This window comes from Mesoplodon mirus (genome assembly GCF_964341445.2).
Source record: "Mesoplodon mirus genome assembly, chromosome: 2".
NCBI classification, from domain to species: domain Eukaryota; kingdom Metazoa; phylum Chordata; class Mammalia; order Artiodactyla; family Ziphiidae; genus Mesoplodon; species Mesoplodon mirus.
In genome coordinates this window covers 198,418,725-198,440,642 of record NC_138977.1, presented here as the reverse complement: position 1 = coordinate 198,440,642, position 21,918 = coordinate 198,418,725, and the positions used below count along the sequence as shown (strand labels likewise).

Here is a 21,918-nt window from a genome sequence, read left to right as displayed (position 1 = left end):
CAGCCTCGCCGCGGCATGTGGGATCTTCCCGGACTGGGTCATGAACCCACGTCCCCTGCATCGGCAGGCGGACTCTCAACCACTGCGCCACCAGGGAAGCCCCTGGCTTTTTTGATAATAGCCATCCTAACAGGTATGAGGTGATACCTCACTGTGGTTTTGATTTTCATTACCCAGATTATTAGTGATGTTGAGCACCTTTAATATACCTGTTAGCCATTTGTATGTTGTCTTTGGAGAAGTGTCTATTCAACTCTCTAGCCCATTTTTTAACTGGGTTATTGTTTTTCTTGCTATTGAGTTGGAGTTCCTTGTGTATTTTGGAAATCAACCTCTTATCTGATACACGGTTTGCAAATATTTTCTCCCATTTTGTAGGTTGCCTTTTCACTCTGCTGATTGTTTCCTTTGCTGTGCAAAAACTTCTTAGTTTGATGTAGTCCCAGTTGTCTATTTTTGCTTTTGGTGCCTGAGCTTTTGCTGTCATATCTGTGAAGTCATTGCTAAGACCAATGTCATGAACCTTTTCACTTATGTTTTCTTGGAATTTTATAGTTTCAGGTCTTGTGTTCAAGTCTTCAATCCATTTTGAGTTGATTTTTGTGGATGGTCTAATCATATATTTCATTCTTTTGCATGTGGATATACACAGTTTTCCCAATACCATTTATTGAAGAGACTGTCCTTTCCCCATTGTGTGTTCTTGACACCCTTGTCAAAGATCAGTTGATCATATATGTGTGGATTTTTTTCTGGACTCTATTTTGTTCCATTGGTCTATATGTCTGTCTTTATGCCAGTACCATACTGTTTTAATTATATTAATTTTAATTAAATGTAATGTAATATATTTTAAAATCAGCAAGTGTGACACCTCTAGCTTTGTTGTTCTTTCTCAAGACTGTTTTGGCGATTTAGGGTCTTTTGTAATTGCAAATGAATTTTATAATTTTTTCTTCTATTTCAGTAAAAAACACCACTGGGATTTTGATGGGGATTGCATTGAATTTGTAGATCACTTTTGGTATAATAGTATGGGCATTTTAACAATGTTAAGCCTTTCATGAACAGAGGATGTCTTTCCATTGTGTCTTCTTTAATTTCCTTCATCAGTGTTTTGTGGTTTTCAGTGTACAAGTCTTTCTCTGAGGGACTAAGTGACCAAACAGAAAAGCTACCAGGAGGAGCTCCTCCATGCTTTTCCAACTCTGTATCCCTACCTTGATTGGGGGAGGCACATTCAAAGGCAAGAAATTCCACCCCCAACCCCCAACCCCCAACCCTGCGAAGTCAGAAGCGTTTGTCAAGCTTGAAGGTGAGAACTGGGCCATGTTCTCCCAGGAGGCAAAGGTTTCAAAAAAGTTAAAAGGTCAACACAAAATAATATATTGTTTTTCCTTCAGATGTACTGCAATACTTCCTAGCAATGTCTGGAATGGAAAGGGCCCTTGGCTGTTCCCAGCATTCCTGGCCACCGTCCTCCCTTCTGTGGCACCCTCCTTTCTCTTCCAGCAGCTAGATCCAAGGCAAGGGACTTGGCTCAAAAAAGTCCAGGATGGGCAGCCAGTGCCAGTTCAGCTATAGGGCATCCAGGTGAGAGTCTAGTTTGTTCTGAATTTGGGGTTGGAGCCAACAAATGACCAAGTATTACTCTGCCATCATTGTGCAGTCATGTATTTCCCTCAGGAAACTGGAGGGGCAGGGAAACTGCAGTCTGGGCCATGGTTAAGGTAAGCCAGGATCCTTGATTCTACCCACTGCTGTTTTCCAGAGACCAAGGGAATGAAGAGCTCCATATAGTTCACAAATGGCAAAGCCAGAATTTAAGCCAGATATGATTACTACAGGGCCTGTGCTCTCTCCAGGAAGTTCTTTCTGTGACATTGGGTTGGGCCAGGAGACCTTGGGAGAAACTCTTCTGCTGGGGTTTGAGAGGGGAGTAGAATCTCCTTCCTTACATGTGGATCTATTTTTCTGAAAAAGGGAGAAAGAGTGTGAAGGTAGACAAAAGCTCACTGTTTCTTTGAATGATATCTTAAAGTGATTAAGTGAGATAACAGATCTGTTAGTCAATAATTGGAACTCAATTGATGGTAGCTAACTTAGCAGTATACTAATAAACAATGATTACTATCATTCTTGGTCTCCAAGACCGAAATATGACATTTGAATAATGACTAGATCAAGGGGCACCTCTTCTATTTCTGCTCAAATATTTTATCTTATTCTGGAAAATCAGGAAAAGAAGGGATTTGGAGTCAGGATTCAAATGGTCCCCCAACGGTTCAAAATGTAATGAAAATGATGCTATTTTCTTGTTTCCTTGGGACTCCCTGAGTTTCTACTTCCTAAGTGTCTTTATAGGGAAAATCCTTATCCAAGACATCTAACTGCTGCTTCTCCTTCTTCTGACATCTGAGAAGCCACCTGTGGCAGATCCTAATGGGTGCCTACCCAACAGCCAGCTCCCATCTCCTGGATTACAGATTCCTGATTATACCTAGTAGAGGAAAGCAGTTTGCTCAGGAAGACTCCCCAGTTTCAGGGGATGAACAATGATTAGTCTAAACCATCATGGTAACCCATTCCCCTTTATCACAGATTGGTTCAGAGGTGTGCATTTTTTCTTTTTTTTTTTTTGCGGTATGCGGGCCTCTCACTGTTGTGGCCTCTCCCATTGCAGAGTACAGGCTCCAGGTACACAGGCTCAGTGGCCATGGCTCACGGGCCCAGCCGCTCTGCGGCATGTGGGATCCTCCCGGACCGGGGCACGAACCCGTGTCCCCTGCATCAGCAGGCAGACTCTCAACCACTGCGCCACCAGGGAAGCCCCAGAGGTGTGCATTTTACCAAATTCTGGCCAATGGCATCTGAAAAGATGTTTGTTGGCAATTCTGCAAAGTTGGAGAGAGATGTATGTGAGATAAACTTCCTTCTTTCCTATGCTGGCTTTGCATGTGAAGACATAATACTTAGTTAGAGCAATAGCTGCCATCGTAGCACCACAATAAGGCCAAGAGAATAACTGAAAAGCTGAACCCACGGCCTGACATAATTAAGCTAAAGAACTAACCCTGAATTATCTACCTCAAGGCTTATTACCATGTGAGAGAAAAATAAATCCTATTCTTTAAACCCTTTGTAGGCACATGTTCTGTAATTTGCAACCAAAAACCATTGTAACAAATACATCATCATGTCACAAACTTACCCCGAAATTCCCTTGGAGGGGTGGCAAGAAAATCCCATTGAAGGAACAGCTGGAGTAAGGGCAGTAACTGGTGTTAAAGAGTTGAAGGATGCTTCGCCGGCATTGTCGATAGTTTCCAGCGCCACGGATTTCAACTTCAGGGAATGGAAAAAATGGAAAAGTCTCCTCAAATCTCCTTGTGCAGGGAGCCTCATAAATGTCACTCATGTTCATTTTCCTCCGGTATCCAGAGTGAAAGCATGGGTCACGGATGGTTCCATTTGTACCCTGAATAGAAAAATCACTTGAAGGCATCATGTGCAAATGCTTTGAGTACAAAAGCACCAGTCTGACTTCAATAATGTGTAGCAATTGAAAAACAGCCAGGCACTCAGCCCTGGCATCAATATGCCCCTGCTCTGCCTTTTTTACCCTTGGGTAACAGTCGTGTTTGTATAACAGGCACCAGAAGTGGTATCAGATGTAAATGAACTTTCGCTATTCACAGAAAGCTAATATAGTTGAAGCTGGGCCCAGAAATTCCATTAATTTAGAATGGCCCCTAGCGCTTGGTACTAATCGCGTAGGTCAGAAGCAGATCCACAAGGAAAACTCTCAAGGCTCTCAAAATTCCGAGCCTAGGGTAGTTCTCTGGGGGTCTGCCTATATCCCTGGCCCTACCTCCAAGCCAAAAAGCAAAAGCTTCAAGAGCTGGAAGTGCCTCAGATCATTTAAGGCAGGAGTATCAAAATGATTTTCAACCCACAACCCAGTATGTTCAAGAGAAGTAAAGGGGCAGCTGTGGATGAGAGGCTTAGTGGAAACTTAGGGCTCACTAGGCATCTCTCAGCAGCCCCTCCTCCCATGGCAGTCATCTTATTGATAGTGTTTCTGAGAACCAGAGAGCGAGCTTTGGAGGAAAGCAGAGAACTGGTTGTCCTTTCAGTAGAGACAGGGAACAGCTGGATTTGACATCCTTGCTCTGTGTTTGTCAGGATGTGCTGGTACTTGCATGATTTTGAGTATGTTTAACTTTTCTCGCCTTCAAAATGCAAAAAGTGTCTGGGGACAAGATTTGAAGTGTTGATCCATAAACTCTGCATTTTCCCTGAAGTTTTTTTCTCCTCCTCTCCAGGTTGTTTCTAATAGCCTTGTTTTCTGCAGTTCGTAGGAAATGGAGATTGAAAAGTGGGAAAGAGCTTAAAAACTGTGTGTGCGCGCACACGCACACACATACACACACTACTGTAGCATGTACTTTTCATTGTCAGCCCCACAGGGGTGAGAAATTATTTCCAAAGAAAGGATTTGAGTCATGTCCTTGGAGACAGTGCAGTAAACAAACATAGGAGGTGGTGTCTGGATGGGACAATTCACAGGGCTTGAACAGATGTAGTTAGATATCCTGCCTGAAAAGGTTTGGAAAGTACAGTAACCAACTTCAGACCAGTTACTGAAATAGAAAGAGAAAACAAGGACACGGGGGCTGGTGGCCCAGTTGTGGGGAGGGTGGTCTGGATTCAGTTACACTTGCCTGAAGGTCCTTGGACAGTTTCTGCAAGAGGGCTTGATCCTTCCCATAGCACAAGAAGCTGTGTGTGTATACACCATAGTTCTTGCCATAGAGGCGAAAGTGCAGAGTGTTGTTAGGAGACTCAGTCGTTTCGTTTCGAGGCACAAAAGTGATTTGTGTAGAGGCTCCCCCAAGGTCTAAAGCTCCATAGGTTTCCTGAGTATTGCCTTCACTTGGTTTCAGGTTAAACCAACCCAATTTCTGAAAGACAGTACAGTCACCAGTGGTAGAAGGATCTGGACATCCCCCTTTTCATGCTATTTCTTGGACTCAGGGACTTCCTAAGGCAAAGGAGCAGGAGGATAAGGGTGAAACAAAGCTCACCAGAGGTTCCTGAGTCTGCATCAGATCAACAGCAAGAAAACAGGGGCTTCAAAGACATAGCTCAGACTGCAGCAACATAGGAGCAGTTTACAAACACGAGATCTGGGGCCAGAAAGACTCAAGTTCAAATCCCTACTCATTGGCTTATTAGCCATGTGACCTTGGGCAGAATAATTGTCTCCTCTAGGCCTCGATTTGAGGCTCTAAAATGAGAGAACAACTCATATGGTTATTCTGAAGATTAAGTCAAACAGTACATGAAAAGTGCTTTGCATAGCACAAGACACATGGCACTAGGCAAATATTAGCTATCTTTATTTTTAATGATAGATTAAAAAAAATTTTTTCTGTATCTCTGTATATGGCTTCCTTATTCTCCAATAGTAAGAGTTCTTGTGAGAGAATTATACCTCTGTTGACCCCTGCAAATGTGAGGGTAAATTAATTTGTTCATTTATCCATCATTCATTCTGTCTAGTGATCCAAGTACTGCCTGAGATATCAATGGCATTGACCCACAGGGAGCCACCTCCATGGATGCTGTGAGACAATCACCTGAGTGAATCTGCCCAGCAGATAGTTGATAGTAATCCAGCCATAGGCACCTTCCTCTTGGCCAGTGATGATTCTGGCACCCTGGAAGTCAAAGGGGTAGCTGCTGATGCTCTTTGCCACCGCAGCCAGGATCTTGTCTGCCAACCGTTCATTTTCCATCCTGCACAAAGAGCTGAGGTTACTGGTTTTGTCTGAATAACTATGACTACCCATTGCAGCCAGAACTTCCAGCCAGTTCCCCTAGGAAGTGAAGCATAAACTCACTGCAATAAATAGAAGGATGGAGATCCCCACACATGGCTGTCTGAGAAGCCCTCCTTTGGGGAGAAGCATAACTACTCTTTTGGCCCCTCTTCTCCAAATCCAGATCCCTTCAATCCCTACATAGGTTGGTCCTCTTAAAATACCATTTTCGTTGTTGTTCCCTGGCTCCAAGAAATTATCAGAGTAATTTTAATTGCTGTGGTGGTGGTAGCTGGATATTGTTTGATCACCAAGCCTAGAGCTGATGTGTGCTACATTAGCCATTGCCGGTGGCTTCAAGCTGCTTACGTAGCCTCAAGGCTCTGCTTGAAGTTTTTAATTAGGGCTCTAGTAGACACCAAGTGGAAAACGTCCTGGGACAGATACCCAACCTCAGCTGGTGCCAGAGTGGGGTAAAAAAATCTTTCTCATATTTTGCCTTGGTTTTTGGGTCTGAGACCTTGAGATCTAAAGAAGAAATCTTCCAGGGTTGTCACAATGAAGATGGAATACAATTGCTTCCGAGATCTAGGCAATATAATACTGAGAGTCTCTGGGTCAGAAAATGCTGCCTTCCAACTGGCATTAGACCCCAGTAAGCTCTCATTTGAATGGCTTCCTTACCCTATCAACTGGCCTCCTTATCCCTAGTTTTCCTCTCCTCCAATCCACCTCTCTATCATGTTGTGTAACATCCTTTAACGGCTTCCCATTGTTTCCCAGACAAACTCCAAACTCCCTAGCATGGCCCACAAGGCACTTTGTGATCCGAGTCTTGCCTTCTCAGAATCCCACTCAGAATCCTGGCTCTACCACTTGCCAGGTGTGTGACCTTTGGTGACTTACTTAACATCTGTACACCACAGCTTCCTTCATCTGGTTAATAATAGTTAATAATACCTGTTACTTCATAGAGTTACAGTGATTTAAATTAAAGCACAGTGCTAAGAACATAGTAAGGGCCCAACAAATACAAGCTGCTACCATTACCATTGTCATTATTAGTATTAACTCTATGTACCCTACGTTCTATCTATGCAGAACTATCTATACTCCTCTGAACATGCCCTGGTCTCTCACATATCACTCCTTTGCACATCTGTTAGAACACAAGATCCAGGAAAGCAGGGACTTATGCCTGACACGTAACAGGTGCCAAATAAACATAGGTTATGGAACGCATGATGTCTGCTCTGCCTGTAATGCCCTTCCCCCTCCCCCCACAAGTCCTTCATGATTTGGCTCATGTATCCCCTCCTCTGGTGAGTCTTCTTGACCTCCTCCCATTCTTGGCAGGGACAAGTATGCTCCCATAGCAGCTCTGAGCACTCTTCTATCAAAGAATTGGTCGTCTTGTATCAAAACTCTGATCTTGGAAGATGAGTCACCTACTTCCATGTCCTGGGACAGAGCAGGCAGTCAATACAAACTGAATGAATGAATGAACAAACAAATGAACAAATAATGCCCACAGATACTAAGTGGTGACCAGTAAAGATGTGCTAATTGTGATGATTTGTGTCTCTGGATGTCTACGAATCTCCTCTGGCCTTCCTCCTCCCAGATGTGGAACTGCTAAATCTGTAGCCCCAAATCCCAGAGTATAAAAGGCTCAATCTTCCTCTTTTTGTGCCATCACTCCCTTGAATTCCCTGTGGGGAGATGAGCAAGAGGCCTTTTTTTTTTTTTACATACTTAAACTCCCATCATTATGCAAGCTAAGAGTTTGGGAATTTTACCCACTTACTGAGATTTTCTTTCTTAGGTGTGGACATTTAGCATGTCTAGAATTGGGGTGTTAGAGAAGTGTGGCATTCGCCCATAACTCAGAGGCTCTAGCAACTGCCAAACCTATCTCCCTGCAGCTCTCAGTCCGTACAGGCTGCTATACCTGAGCAACCGCATGCCTGCCGTGGCTCCCAAGTAAACAGGTGTCTCTGTGTGCTGGGATGTTGGAATCACTTTCCTGGCTCTTTCCATGCATTCAGTCAGATAAATGTCTATTTCACTTAATTTTTGAGCAAATTCTGAGATTCCAGGACCTAGAGAAAAATGTAGAAGCAGATGAAAATTGTTTTTAAAAGTAAAGGACATATCTTCACATTATTAGAGAAAATACTGATGTTTTCTGAGAAAATGCAAGGAGACAATTTCTTTTTGTGATATCTGTTAAGTTTTTGTACTTAGAGGGTAACTCACTGAATCTAGCCTCGGTAGGATTTATTTTCAGGCCTCAAGCCCGGTCTGTCTGCTGTTCGGTAATCTTGCCACTGGATGGCGCAATTTTCACATTCAATTGCATGCATAACCTTCCCAAAACCAGGCTCTCTCAGAGTTAAATGGGGATCTTATAGATAACTACTCTATATAGCTGCTTTATTACGTTTCTTCCACTAAGTTGTAATTAACAACACTAATTCCTGGAAGATGGGAAAGGCAAAAGATAACAGTTAGAACAAAAATTAAAATATGTACCAGGCACGTGGGCTTTTACTGAAAAGACAGGAACAGCTACTAACTAACCCTAAAATTTCTGAAGTAATGTTTCTTCCTTTGTTAGAAGAAACAGGCATAGAACCCATGTCTCCTCAGCAGTTTTTCCACTCTGATACCCTGTCTGCCTAGTAAAACTGTCCAGTTTTAGAGCCATTTTAACTGCTGCTGTGGAGAGGATTAGAGAGCCAAGATGCTTTACGTTTTTTGAAGTTATTTAACCGTTAACAATTTTGGCTCACTTTAAGCTAAACATCTACATTTTCAGTGCTTTATAGTGAGGATTTGCTCTAACAATAAGTAACCAGATATCTGATCCATATCATTCACCAAATTTTAAATAGCCTGTTTACTTAACTGTAATGAGAAAATCAGCTCCAAGTTTTCAGCTAAGTGTTTTGACTCAAAAAGCCTGGCCTTCAATAACTGGTAGCTTTCAACTCACCTTTCTATTTAAATATTTGATTAGAGAACTCCATCTTTTGAGAAGGGAAAATTACTGCATTTATTAGGCCAAACACGCATGGGGATATGTGTCTCAGGAGACAGCTGCTAGGTTAACACCACAACAACACGTGGAAGAAGAAATGGAAGGCAGTGAATTATTAAATAGAAGTCAATAAAATGAGGGATTTGGATTTTAAGAAATGCTTGAAATACTACCTCAGAACTGATGGGGCCAGATTCTGAGGACATCAGGCTACTGGGTAGAACGACTTGCTCTCTTGGAAACGTATCCTATCTACAGCTTTCTTGATAAACTATGAAAATTAGTGGACCCCACAGGCCACCAAACTAAAAGTCAATTATCTTCTGGGGCCTAGGTTACCTGTCTGACCAAAACTAAACAGTGAGTCCCTGGCTCAAAAGGCCAAGAGAGATGAAGGTCAGAAAGGTGAGGGCGCGGGCGTGAGTGTTGGGCGGGAGGGAGAGGGAAGAGCTGCTGTCCGCAACTCTAACTTGTCTTGTGACCTTAAAAGGAAACTAACTAGGAAAAGACTCAATATGCAATGCGGTGGCTCAGAGTAGCAGGAAGCCTGCAGTGCAACTTGGAGGTCCAGATTCTTGTCCTGGTTCTGTTCCTCCTTGCCAGTCACTAGTCTTTCAGGTTTTTGCTTCCTTTTCTATAAAACAAGACTTCAGTGATCCACAAGGTCCTTTTCGCAGCCCTAAGGGTCTATGATTTGCCTGCCTATACAGAAGCTAAAGGCTTTTGAAAATTCCTTCCAAGCCATAGATTAGAGGACAAAGATTAAGAGCAGCAATCCTCTGGATCCACCAGCCTCAACATCACCTGGGCGCTTGTTAGAAGTGCAAATTCTCAGACCTCATTCCAGACCTACTGAACCAGAAACTCGGGGGGCGAGAGCGAGCACCTGTGCTTTAACACACCCTCCAGGTGGTTCGACGCAGGTTCAAAATTGAGAACCACTGGCTAACACATGGGTTTAAAGTTGGGCAGATCTTTGCACAGCAAAGGAAACCACTGACAAAACGAAAAGACAACCTACTGAATAGGAGAAAATATTTGCTAATCATATGACCAATTAGGGCTTAGTTAAATTTGGGCAGATTTCAGTTCGAGCCCCAGTTCCATCACTTACTAGCTCAAGTAACCTTAAACAAGTGCCATAACTTCTTTCAACCTCAGTGCCCTCATTTTTAAAAAACGGGAATAATAATACATTCCTTAAAGGGAGACTGTGAGGATGAAATAACACATTTTCAGTACTAAGTGCATGGCACATAGAATTGTTCTGTTGATGGGAGTTACTATTGCCCAATTATGTGAAAGTTTATCTTTCGAGGGCTTCACCATTAAGGACTGATTTCGGTACCGTTTTCATAACGATGATAAGATAACAATTATTTATAAAATAGCAACAAGAGCAGCTCCGCTGCGTCCTCACTTGACTTCCCTTCTCCTCGCATGGTTGTTGCACTTCCCACATGCCTCTCGTGCTCTCATGCCCACTGTCTCCCGGTCCCTTTTTCTTCATCTTACCTTTTACCTTGCACTCTTCTATCTGAGTCACCACCCCTGTGTCATTCTCCTTTTCTGCTGGCCACTTATAGATGTACAAATTCGTGTGAGAAGAGCCCGCATCCAGCACAATCCCAAACTGAGGGCAAAACAAACCAAGAACTTATCAGCATTACATCATTCTTCTCCATATTCAGCTTGCAACGGAAAGGCGACAAAGACATGGGTTTTCAAAAACACAGATGAGAAAGTATTTTAATTCATAGTGGGGGTAGGTTGGGGTGGAGTGAGTCCCTGGAGTCGTGCTGATCATAAGATCTACCAGGACACCAATCCCTCTAGAACTATGGCTCTCAGTGCTGGCTGCACATTAGAAATATCCAGGCCTCAGCCAAGGTAGGGCCCAAGCACCCATATTATTAGAAGCTTCTCAGGTGATTCTAAATTGCAGCCAAGATTCAGAACCATATACTGAAGTAGCCGAGACAATATAGAGGGAGTAGAAAGCCATCAATCTAGCAGTTCCCAAACGTGTATGCACATTGGAATCATATTAGAATCATCTGAAGAGCTTCAAAGGCTACTGATGCCGATGTCTGACCCCCAGATTTGTGATTTAACTGGCCTGGTATGTGGCCCGTACTCTGGAAAAGAGACATGGAAAATACTAAGTGTGCTTGTTTATAATTACAAATATAACTATAAATTGTATTCAATAAATTTTAAAAGATTTGTACTTTAACGTCATGCTTTTGGCTCTTAAGCATAGAAGGCAATGAAAGGAAGAATAAAGTAAGAAAGAAGGTGGAGGAGGAAAGGTAAAAAGACAATATGAGAAAGAACTAGGTGGTCAGAAGAGAAAGGAGAAGAACAAAGTCACCACATCACATTTCATGAGGGCATGACATGCACCAGCCAAGTGTTGCGAGGAGTATTTTATAAGAATTATCTGACTTAACTGCTGGACCAGTACTATAAGGTCCATACTGTTTTCATCCCCGCTATACAGATGAGAAACTAAAGTACAAAGAGGTTAAGTAATTTCGTCACGATACAAAGTGATTAGGTGACAGGGCCTGGTTTTCGATCAGAGGCAGCCCTTTCAGTGGGGCACCAATTTGAAAACTATTGTCCGGACCTTGCTCCTTTGTTCCTCTGTAAAAGGAGCACAAGGTCTTGGGTCTGACTCTGATCCAAATCCAGGCTCCGTCACCTAATCACCTTGCCCGAAGCAAGCACGCGGGTCCTTTTCTTTACGGGGGCATAATGCTGATTACCACAAGGAAGCCCCGCTGTGCAGAAGGAGGCAGAGAATACTGCAGATGTTATGGAAGGTCAAGGATGCTCACACAGCAGCACAGTGATACTCCCTGGGGTGAAATGGAAGAAAACGTGACACCTCAACAAGCTCTACGTTTAGTTATCCGCAGTGGTCCAGGGAGTTGAATTCCAATTCTTGTCTTCTTTTCTCCCTGGAGTTTTTAGGTTCTTCCCAGGTGATAAGACAATATGAGGGGACGGATGTACAACACCTGCTGACTTAAGCATTATCAAGTGGCAGATGGCACTGTGAGGGCCACAGCTCAGATGAGCAACAAGGAAGGAAGCTGCACAGACTCCTCAGCAACTAGGCTTGCAGTGAGATCAAACCAAGAACCGGCTTAGGCGGTGACCTCTGTGAGCAGACAGGGGTCTAAACTGAGGTCTGGGGCCTTTGAACCCGTGGGAAACCTCTCAGGGTGGAGCAAAAGCCTCAGGGGTTACATGGCAGAAAATCCTGCTGTTCCCTAGCAGGGTCCCTGAATTCTTCCTGTCAGAAGATGTTCTAACCACAGAAGTATATGATAAAAGATAGCAAGGCAGCAGCAGCAAGCAGCCTTTATCTGGAATCAGGGTGTTCTATTCCGTCTACTATGTTGACATGAAAGATCCTCTTCCAGTAGAGCACAGGAACCAGCCTTGCTCCTATCAGCCTGTTTCTCTAAGACCTTACGCAGTGAGGTGGTTGAGAAAGGAAAACTTTTACTACATTTCATTTGGCAAGTGCTTGAGAAGGGTGGGTAGCGCATTAACACGGGAATTGAGGGCACTTCCTGCTGTATATAGCAGCCTGGAATGCTAACCTGTTGAACTGGAACAAATGGTTTTTGTCTTCCAAATGGATTGCAGAATAAAAATTTGGCATCGCTTGCTGCCTTTAGGGAAAGATAAAGCTTGATGGTCTGAAAATTCTCTGTTTGAACATTCAGGGAGTTTGCCTTTCATTGTCACAAAACTACAAGCATATTCACTTGTTTTTCATAGCTGGCCCATTTTAGAGCTAGAAGTTTATTTCATCCAATCCTCTTATTTTATAGTAGAAAACTGGGTCCAGAGCAGTTTGACTTGCTGAATGGGTAGTAAAGATAGTTATATCTCACCTGATCCATCTAGAGCCCCAGGAGCCACCAGCTTTTGCTCTCTTTCCCCACATAAGCATTTTCCAAAGCATGTTCCAGAGAGCACTAAGCCTACAAGGGCCTGAGTGAAGAAAGTTTCCCAGAAATCTGGGCAATGCTGCATGCTCTCTCCCCATCCTGGGCTCACGAACCCACTAGATAATGACTGCTTCAGAGAAGTCTGACAGTGGAGAAACCCGCTTAACCTAGTTTAAACCAGCATCCCCAAGACTCAGCGACAACAGAATTCTGTTTTAAATTAAAATTCCATCCTATAGAAGTGTTTTGTGAAATGCTGTGCCTTGTCATGCTATTACTCGTACCCAATGTTTCTCTGTAGCTCATATTTAAAACATTTCTAAAAGCCCCTATAAGTATGTCCTTCACATCAAAGAAAAATCAAAGATTTGAGTAGTGAGGAAGAGATCTGACATCTCCTTAATATTATTATTTCAATATGACTTTCTCTTTTAAGAGTACTATAATTTTATTAAGTAACATCTAGAAAATGAAAGGAAAACGAAAAAAAGACATTTAAGATTTCACCAACTAGCCCCAATGTTCATTTACAGCACTATTTACAATAGCCATGTCATGGAAGCAACCTAAATGTCCATCGACAAAAGAATGGATAAAGAAGATGTGGTACATATATACAATGGAATATTACTCAGCCATAAAAAGGAATGAAATTGGGTCATTTGTAGAGACGTGGATGAACCTGTCATACAGATTGAAGTAAGTCAGAAAGAGAAAAACCAATGTCATATATTAACACATATACGTGGAATTTTAAAAATTGGTACAGATGAACCGATTTGCAAGGCAGAAATAGAGACACAGATGTAGAGAACAAACGTATGGACACCAAAAGGGAAAGGGGGAGATGAATTGGGAGACTGGGATTGACATATATACACTAATATGTATAAAACAGATAACTAATGAGAACCTGCTGTATAGCACAAGGAACTCCACTGTACAGTAGAAACTAACACAACATTGTAAAACAACTATACCCCGATAAAAAAAATAAAATTAAGGAAAAAAAAGATTTCACCAACTAGACATCACTGTTCTTTTAATTTATTTCCTTCTGGTCTTTTTTAATGTATGGCAATTTTTATATAGTTGCAATCATACTGTGTATAAACTTCATCTTAAGCTAGTTTTTTATCATACACATGATTTTATCAACCATAACTGATCTTCATGAGCTATGCTGAGTGAACAGAATCAGTGGTCTAGAAAGAGGGTCAACAGAAATGACCTTGCTTGGTTCATGAGACACCAGTGTGCCTTGGTGAAGATCTGGAGATGTGGGTAGCAACAGAGCCCGAGCTCAGGGTGACTGGAGGCCATGTGGAAGTGGGGCAGATCCTGTCTTTGGATGGAAATAATTCTACCTGTGCAAATGTCCCAGGTCCAGGCTTCTGAGTAAGTCTCCTTCAATGTGAAAAGAAAGAGAAAATTGGAACAGTAGATGATGTACTTCTACTCCTGACTCAGCAGAAGTGGGATGTTCAACCCTCTCCTCATTCAGAAAACACCCACCCTCACACTAGTGTACTCTCAGTTCCCCACTGGCCACGAGGTTACTGTTCCAGAGACTTTGCCCAGAAAGCCCTTCACCTGAGATCCCAGCCTTCCCTGACCTTCTCAGATCTGAGTCTACCCTCCTAATCCATGTCTCAGACAACCTGTATTTTCCCTCTAAAGACAGCACTTGCCACAATGTGTAATTACATATTTATGTGGCTATCTGATTAACGTCTGTCTTCCCTATTAGATCCTAAGCTATATTAGGGCAGGTCTGTGTTGCATACTATGGTATATCCAGCATCCACAATGGTAGATCCTATTATATGTTAGGTACAAAAAAGGAATTCAACAGACAACTGTAGCTCAAAACACATGAATGAATAAGGGGAGTTAGAACTATATAGTCCCTAAACTCCTTCCAGTCCTAAAAGATGTTAATATACACAGTCTAATATAAAGGAGTGCCATGGAGCTGAATTCCACCCCATCCCCACAACAAAAACCCCAGAAGCCAAGTAACATGGGCAACGGTGTGAATTAACTTCTTTTGGTCTCTTCAGACATACTGGTCCTTTAGAATCTTTCTTATAAGTCCCTGTAGCTTTTTTATTATTTTTTTAATCAAATTTATACACATCAGTGTATACACGTCAATCTCAACCGCCCAATTCATCACACCACCATCCCCACCCCCCCGTGGCGGCTCTCCCCCCTTGGTGTCCATGTGTTTGTTCTCTACTTCTGTGTCTCAACTTCTGCCCTGCAAACCAGTTCATCTGTACCACTTTTCTAGGATCCACATACGTGCGTTAATATACGATAATTGTTTTGCTCTTTCTGACTTACTTCACTCTCTATGACAATCTCTAGATCCATCCATGTCTCAACAAATGACCCAATTTCGTGCCTTTTTATGGCTGAGTAGTATTCCATTGTATATATGTACCACATCTTCTTTATTTATTCATCTGTCAATGGGCATTTAGGTTGCTTCCATGACCTGGCTATTGTAAATAGTGCTGCAATGAACATTGGGGTGCATACGTCTTTTTGAATTATGGTTTTCTCTGGGTATATGGCCAGTAGTGGGATTGCTGGATCATATGGTAATTCTATTTTTAGTTTTTTAAGGAACCTCCATACTGTTCTCCATAATGGCTGTATCAATTTACATTCCCACCAACAGTGAAAGAGGGTTACCTTTTCTCCACACCCTCTCCAGCATTTGTTGTTTGTAAATTTTCTGATGAAAATCAGAAATTCTAACTGGTGTGAGGTGATAACTCATTGTAGTTTTGATTTGCATTTCTCTAGTAATTAGTGATGTTGAGTAGCTTTTCATGTGCTTCTTGGCCATCTGTATGTCTTCTTTGGAGAAATGTCTATTTAGGTCTTCTGCCCATTTTTGGATTGGGTTGTTTGTTTCTTTAATATTGAGCTGCATGAGCTGTTTATGTTTTGGAGATTAATCCTTTGTCTGTTGATTCGTTTGCAAATATTTTGTCTCATTCTGAGGGTTGTCTTTCGGTCTCTTTATGGTTTCCTTTGCTGTGCAAAACCTTTGAAGTTTCATTAGGTCCCATTTGTTCATTTTTGGTTTTATGTCATTACTCTAGGAGGTGGAACAAAAAGATCTTGCTGTGATTTATGTCAAAGAGTGTTCTTCCTATGTTTTCCTCTAAGAGTTTTAGAGTGTCTGGTCTTACATTTAGGTCTTGACTCCATTTTGAGTTTATTTTTGTGTATGGTGTTAGGGAGTGTTCTAATTTCATTCTTTTACATGTAGCTGTCCAGTTTTCCCAGCACCACTTATTGAAGAGACTGTCTTTTCTCCATTGTATATCCTTGCCTCCTTTGTCATAGATTAGTTGACCATAGGTGCGTGGGTTTACCTCTGGGCTTTCTATCTTGTTCCACTGATCTATGTTTCTGTTTTTGTGCCAGTACCATATTGTCCTGATTACTGTAGCTTTGTAGTATAGTCTGAAGTCAGGGAGTCTGATTCCTCCAGCTCCGTTTTTTTCCCTCAAGACTGCTTTGGCTATTCGGGGTCTATATTGTCTCCATACAAATTTTAAGATTTTTTGTTCTAGTTCCAGAAAAAATGCCATTGGCAATTTGATAGGGATTGCATTGAATCTGCAGATTGCTTTGGGTAGTATAGTCATTTTCACAATATTGATTCTTCCAACCCAAGAACATGGTCTATCTCTCCATCTGTTGGTATCATCTTTAATTTCTTTCATCAGTGTCTTATAGTTTTCTGCATACAGGTCTTTTGTCTCCTTAGGTAGGTTTATTCCTAGGTATTTTATTCTTTTTGTTTCAATGGTAAAAAAGAGTGTTTCCTTAATTTCTCTTTCAGATTTTTCATCATTAGTGTATAGGAATGCAAGAGATTTCTGTGCATTAATTTTGTATCCTGCAACTTTACCAAATTCATTGATTAGCTCTAGTAGTTTTCTGGTGGCATATTTAGGATTCTCTATGTATAGTATCATGTCATCTGCAAACAGTGACAGTTTTACTTCTTCTTTTTCAATTTCTATTCCTTTTATTTCTTTTTCTTCTCTAATTGCCATGGCTAGGACTTCCAAAACTGTGTTGAATAATACTGGTGAGAGTGGACATCCTTGTCTTGTTCCTGATCTTAGAGGAAACACCATTGAGAATGATGTTTGTGGTGGGTTTGTCGTATATGGCCTTTATTACGTTGAAGTAGGTTCCCTCTATGCCCACTTTCTGGAGAGTTTTTATAAACAGATATTGAATTTTGTCAGAAGTTTTTTCTGCATCTATTGAGATGATCATATGGTTTTTCGTCTTCAATTTGTTAATATGGTGTATCACATTGATTGATTTGCATATATTGAAGAATCCCTGCATCCCTGGGAGAAATCCCACATGATCATGGTGTATGATCCTTTTAATGTGTTGTTGGATTCTGTTTGCTAGTATTTTGTTGAGGATTTTTGCATCTATATTCATCAGTGATATTGGTTTGTAATTTTCTTTTTTTGTAGTATCTTTGCCTGGTTTTGGTATCAGGGTGATTGTGGCCTCATAGAATGAGTTTGGGAGTGTTCCTTCCTCTGCAATTTTTTGGAGTTTGAGAAGGCTGGGTGTTAGCTCTTCTCTAAATGTTTGATAGAATTCACCTGTGAAGCCATCTGGTCCTGGACTTTTGTTTGTGGGAAGATTTTTAATCACAGTTTCAATTTCATTACTTGTGATTGATCTGTTCACATTTTCTATTTCTTCCTGGTTCAGTCTTGGAAGGTTACACCTTTCTAAGAATTTGTCCATTTCTTCCAGATTTTCCATTATATTGGCATAGAGTTGCTTGTAGCAGTCTCTTAGGATGCTTTGTATTTTTGCAGTGTCTGTTGTAACTTCTCCTTTTTCATTTCTAATTTTATTGATTTGAGTCCTCTCCCTCTTTTTCTTGATGAGTCTGGCTAATGGTTTACCAATTTTGTTTATCTTCTCAAAGAACCAGATTTTAGTTTTATTGATCTTTGCTATTGTTTTCTTTGTTTCTATTTCATTTATTTCTGCTCTGATCTTTATGATTTCTTTTCTTCTGCTAACTTTAGGTTTTGTTTGTTCTTCTTTTTCTAGTTCCTTTAGGTGTAAGGTTAGATTGTTTATTTGAGACTTTTCTTGTTTCTTGAGGTAGGCTTGTATAGCTATAAACTTCCCTCTTAGAACTGCTTTTGCTGCATCCCATAGGTGTTGTATCGTCATGTTTTTATTGTCATTTGTCTCTAGGTATTTTTTGATTTCCTCTTTGATTTCTTCAGTGATCTCTTGGTTATTTAGTAATGTATGGTTTAGCCTCCACGTGTTTGTGTTTTTTTACATTTTTTCCCTGTAATTGATTTCTGATCTCATAGCATTGTGGTCAGAAAAGATGCTTGCTATGATTTCAATTTTCTTAAATTTACTGAGGCTTGATTTGTGACCCAAGATGTGATCTATCCTGGAGAACGTTCCGTGTGCACCTGAGAAGAAAGTGTAATCTGAGGTTTTTGGATGGAATGTCCTATAAATATCAATTAGATCTATCTGGTCTATTGTGTCATTTAAAGCTTCTGTTTCCTTATTTATTTTCATTTTGGATGATCTGTCCATTGGTGTAAGTGAGGTGTTAAAGTCCCCCACTATTATTGTGTTACTGTCGATTTCCTCTTTTATAGCTGTTAGCAGTTGCCTTATATATTGAGGTGTTCCTATGTTGGGTGCATATATATTTTTAATTGTTATATCTTCTTCTTGGATTGATCCCTTGATCATTATGTAGTGTCCTTCCTTGTCTCTTGTAACATTCTTTTTTTTTTAGAGTTCAGGTAGTGTTTTGGTTTATTAGTGTTGTCACAGTGACAGGAACACCCAGAGTAGGAAGAGGAACTCCTACTGTAAACTTTTTCTTACCATTCCCTTCCCCTGGGGCTCAGAGCCTCTAGGCTTTTCCTTTCCCCCTACCTCCAGGCCTTTCCTTGGCCCTTAGCATGCAAGGATGTGGACAGGAATCAGAAATGGATCCTTTTCCCAGCACTAGCTGTGTGCTGCATTCATGGAAAGCGGGAAGCTATACACAGGTATCCATCTTGGGTACCACGATTACCAGTTCCCATAGGGCTGGATCTTGGTTGTCTGGTAAACCAGTGGCACTTCACTGCCCCAGGGTGGTTGGCCATCCTTCTGGATTTTTTCCCAGTGCGGCAACTGCCACCATTCAGGATGGCTCCCTACATCTGGCACGGCCACCATGAGTTCTAGGAGCCAACAGGGCTTCCTCCTCAGAACAGTGCTTGGGCAATCTTCCTCCCTGTGGCCTTGATCTTGGGAAAAGAACCCCCTCCCCCCTCACTTGGGGGAGCTCCCGAGGCAGAAGGGCCACTGGCGCGGCCCAGTGTAGCAGTGGAGGGCCGTCACCACTGCCGCAGGAGGAAATTGAGTGAAGCTCCACCCATAGTGTAGAAGACGTTAGCCGAGCGGGGGATGGTCAGCTCTCACTCCCCTGGGAGCAGCTGCACTAGCTCATACTCTGAAGCCACCGCAAAAATCATGATTGTTTTTCTTAAGAACATGACTGATGACACTTGGAGCCTTGTACTGGCTTGTCACCAAGATGCTCTTGTAGACACTGCCATCTTCCCCCAGCTCCATCTGGACTTGGATCATGTGGCAATCAGAGGCCCCCTGACCCAGGCCCCCCTCCCCCATATCCAGCCCCCTTGGAGGCCCCTTCTGCACCCCCACTGAGCGGGGAGCCACAGGAGGCTGAGCGGCAGTGACCTCGAGAAGGCCTCGGGGAGGAAGCTGGGGGAGAGAGGTGGCTGGGGTCAGCGGGACTCTGCAGGGCTGGAGTGCTTTCCAGGGCAGAGTCCAGAGATGAGACAGACGGTCACTTCATGTGCTGAGCCAGCTGGGTCAGCAGTGGAGCGGGGGTTCCAGGCACCTCCTTTGCCCCCACACTGGGCCAGTCCCAGGAAACAAGGGGTGTGGGACCTCCAACAGAACCCAGCACCTCTGTCCACTGCAAGATGACCAGCGTTGGTCAAAGCACCCGCGGGGCAGGAGGGTCATTGGTACTGGATGGCTCCACCTCACAGGGCACTTGATGGCTCTGGGCCTCTGTCAGTGGCTGGAGCCCCTGTAGCCACCGCTGGATATCGGGGTCAGGTCGGAGGTCATAGACATGACATTTGTTCTGGAGCTGCCTCAGCTCAGAAAGGACAGCAAACTCCTTCCTCCGCTTGTCAAAATCGATGTATCCGTTCTCCAGCTCATCCTTGGAGGCTGTGTCCAGCATCACGAGGTCCTTCAAGAAGGTGCCAAGGTATGGGACCACACCCCCACCCCGGGGACTTCTTGGAATTTGGCTCCAGAGAAGGCTGCAACTTCACCTCCTGCAGGAGGAGCTCCCGGCTCTGGGAATAATTATCCTCCTCGGAGAAAATCTGGCAGAGGCTGGAAAAGACTCTGAGGCTGTCCCTGACTGCTTCCCCCAAGGCTGCCTGAAGCCTGTAGATGGGGCTGGATTGCAGGGCCAACACCACAGCATACACTGAAGAGAAGTTTTGGAGCAGATGGCACTCCTCTGCCACACAGATCCACTTCTCCAGCATCCGGGCCCTCTGGGGTGGACGGAGTGGCCATATGGTTACCTCCTCAGGCCCCTCTCTGGTTGAGGTAGCCCCCCAGGACAGAGCTGACCACTGCCCCTGCCACCTTGTTGAACTGTATGACAGTAGCCTGGACAGATGGGAAGAGGTGGGAATGTCCTGGCCGGTCTCTGTGACCCCACAGGCCCCCAGGCACTGAGAGGGGACCAGATTGAGAAATAGGTCCGCATCTAGCAGGGTCAGCTGTTCGGCCAAGTGGTCAGTGAGGAACACCAAGACATCCGTGGGGTCAGCAGGGGGATCGCCGGGGAGGGCCGGGGCTTAGGAAGTTCGGGGGTCTGGGGGTCCACCCAGGACCAGAGGTTGCGGATGAGGTCAGCGCCGCCCCCCCCAACACCCTCCCCTGCTACATACCTCTCTGAAGCAAGAAGCTCTCAAGCCATTCAATCTGACCCTTGACCTCAGAGCAAAAATCCTCAGGGTGAGAGGCCAGCCAGGTTGACAGTACAGAGATGGCTACCCCTTTTGTCCTCTCTAGCTCATCAGTAGGATGAGATTCAAGGGCTTCCAGCCTGTCAGCCATAAGCCCTAGCAGGGCAGGCGTGGAGGTAAAGGCCCGGTGAGTAGCCAGGAAGGCTGCCGTGAAGGTCATGTCAGTCCCTGATGTCCGGGCATCCAGCAGGTGTCTGACCAGGGCTTCCAGAGTGCCAGCTCAGAGCCTCCAGGAGGAATGCAGGGGAGGCCTCAGGGCCAAGAGATCAACAGGCCGATACTGGCAACTTGTGACAGTAAAGGTGACACCATCCTCCTCCTCATCCCAGACAGACACAGGGGCCTCGTCATCTTCCTCCTCCTCCTCCTCCTCCTGCCCCCCGCCCACACCCCAGCCACCTGCGCCCCCACCCTCTTTGGGGTCTTGACTCCGGAAGCTGCTCAGCACGACTCCCCCTGGGGGGCTCATGTCCCAAAACAGCCGCAGGGACCGCGGGAGCATGGCCGAGTGAAGGAATCAGTGGGGTTGGGCCATGGGGGTGCCTGCTCAGGAGGGGTGGGGGCAGCGCGGGTCCCGGGCCGCTGTTCCCGTAGGTCTCCGGCCCCTGATCCTCTTGTAACATTCTTTATTTTAAAGTCTATTTTATCTGATATGAGTATTGCTACTCCAGCTTTCTTTTGATTTCCATTTGCATGGAATATCTTTTTCCATCCCCTCTCATTCAGTCTATATGTGTCCCTAGGCCTGAAGTGGGTCTCTTGTAGACAGCATATATATGGATCTTGTTTTTGTATCCATTCAGCAAGCCTGTATCTTTTGGTTGGAGCATTTAATCCATTCACGTTTAAGGTAATTATCGATATGTATGTTCCTATGACCATTTTCTTAACTGTTTTGGGTTTGTTTTTGTAGGTCCTTTTCTTCTCTTGTGTTTCCCACTTAGAGAAGGTCC

General features: G+C 43.5%; 1 protein-coding gene and 1 pseudogene across 4 annotated transcripts in view; both read right to left on the bottom strand.

Moving 5' to 3' along the window:
* Positions 1-21,918, bottom strand: part of ENTPD1 (ectonucleoside triphosphate diphosphohydrolase 1) — a 123,159-nt gene that overhangs the window by 14,727 nt on the left and 86,514 nt on the right. For all 3 annotated transcript variants that reach the window (XM_082633543.1, XM_082633542.1, XM_082633541.1), the window contains exons 3-7: positions 10,384-10,501; positions 7,777-7,927; positions 5,643-5,802; positions 4,725-4,964; positions 3,212-3,478 (exon numbers count right to left, since the gene is read on the bottom strand). In XM_082633543.1, the coding sequence (XP_082489669.1) occupies positions 3,212-3,478; positions 4,725-4,964; positions 5,643-5,802; positions 7,777-7,865 (756 nt within the window). In that variant the 5' untranslated portion in view covers positions 7,866-7,927; positions 10,384-10,501. The remainder of the gene's footprint in view (positions 1-3,211; positions 3,479-4,724; positions 4,965-5,642; positions 5,803-7,776; positions 7,928-10,383; positions 10,502-21,918) is intronic.
* Positions 19,048-21,565, bottom strand: LOC309811043 (ral guanine nucleotide dissociation stimulator-like 2; annotated as a pseudogene). The gene has a single exon. The product of its transcript is annotated as a ral guanine nucleotide dissociation stimulator-like 2 (transcript).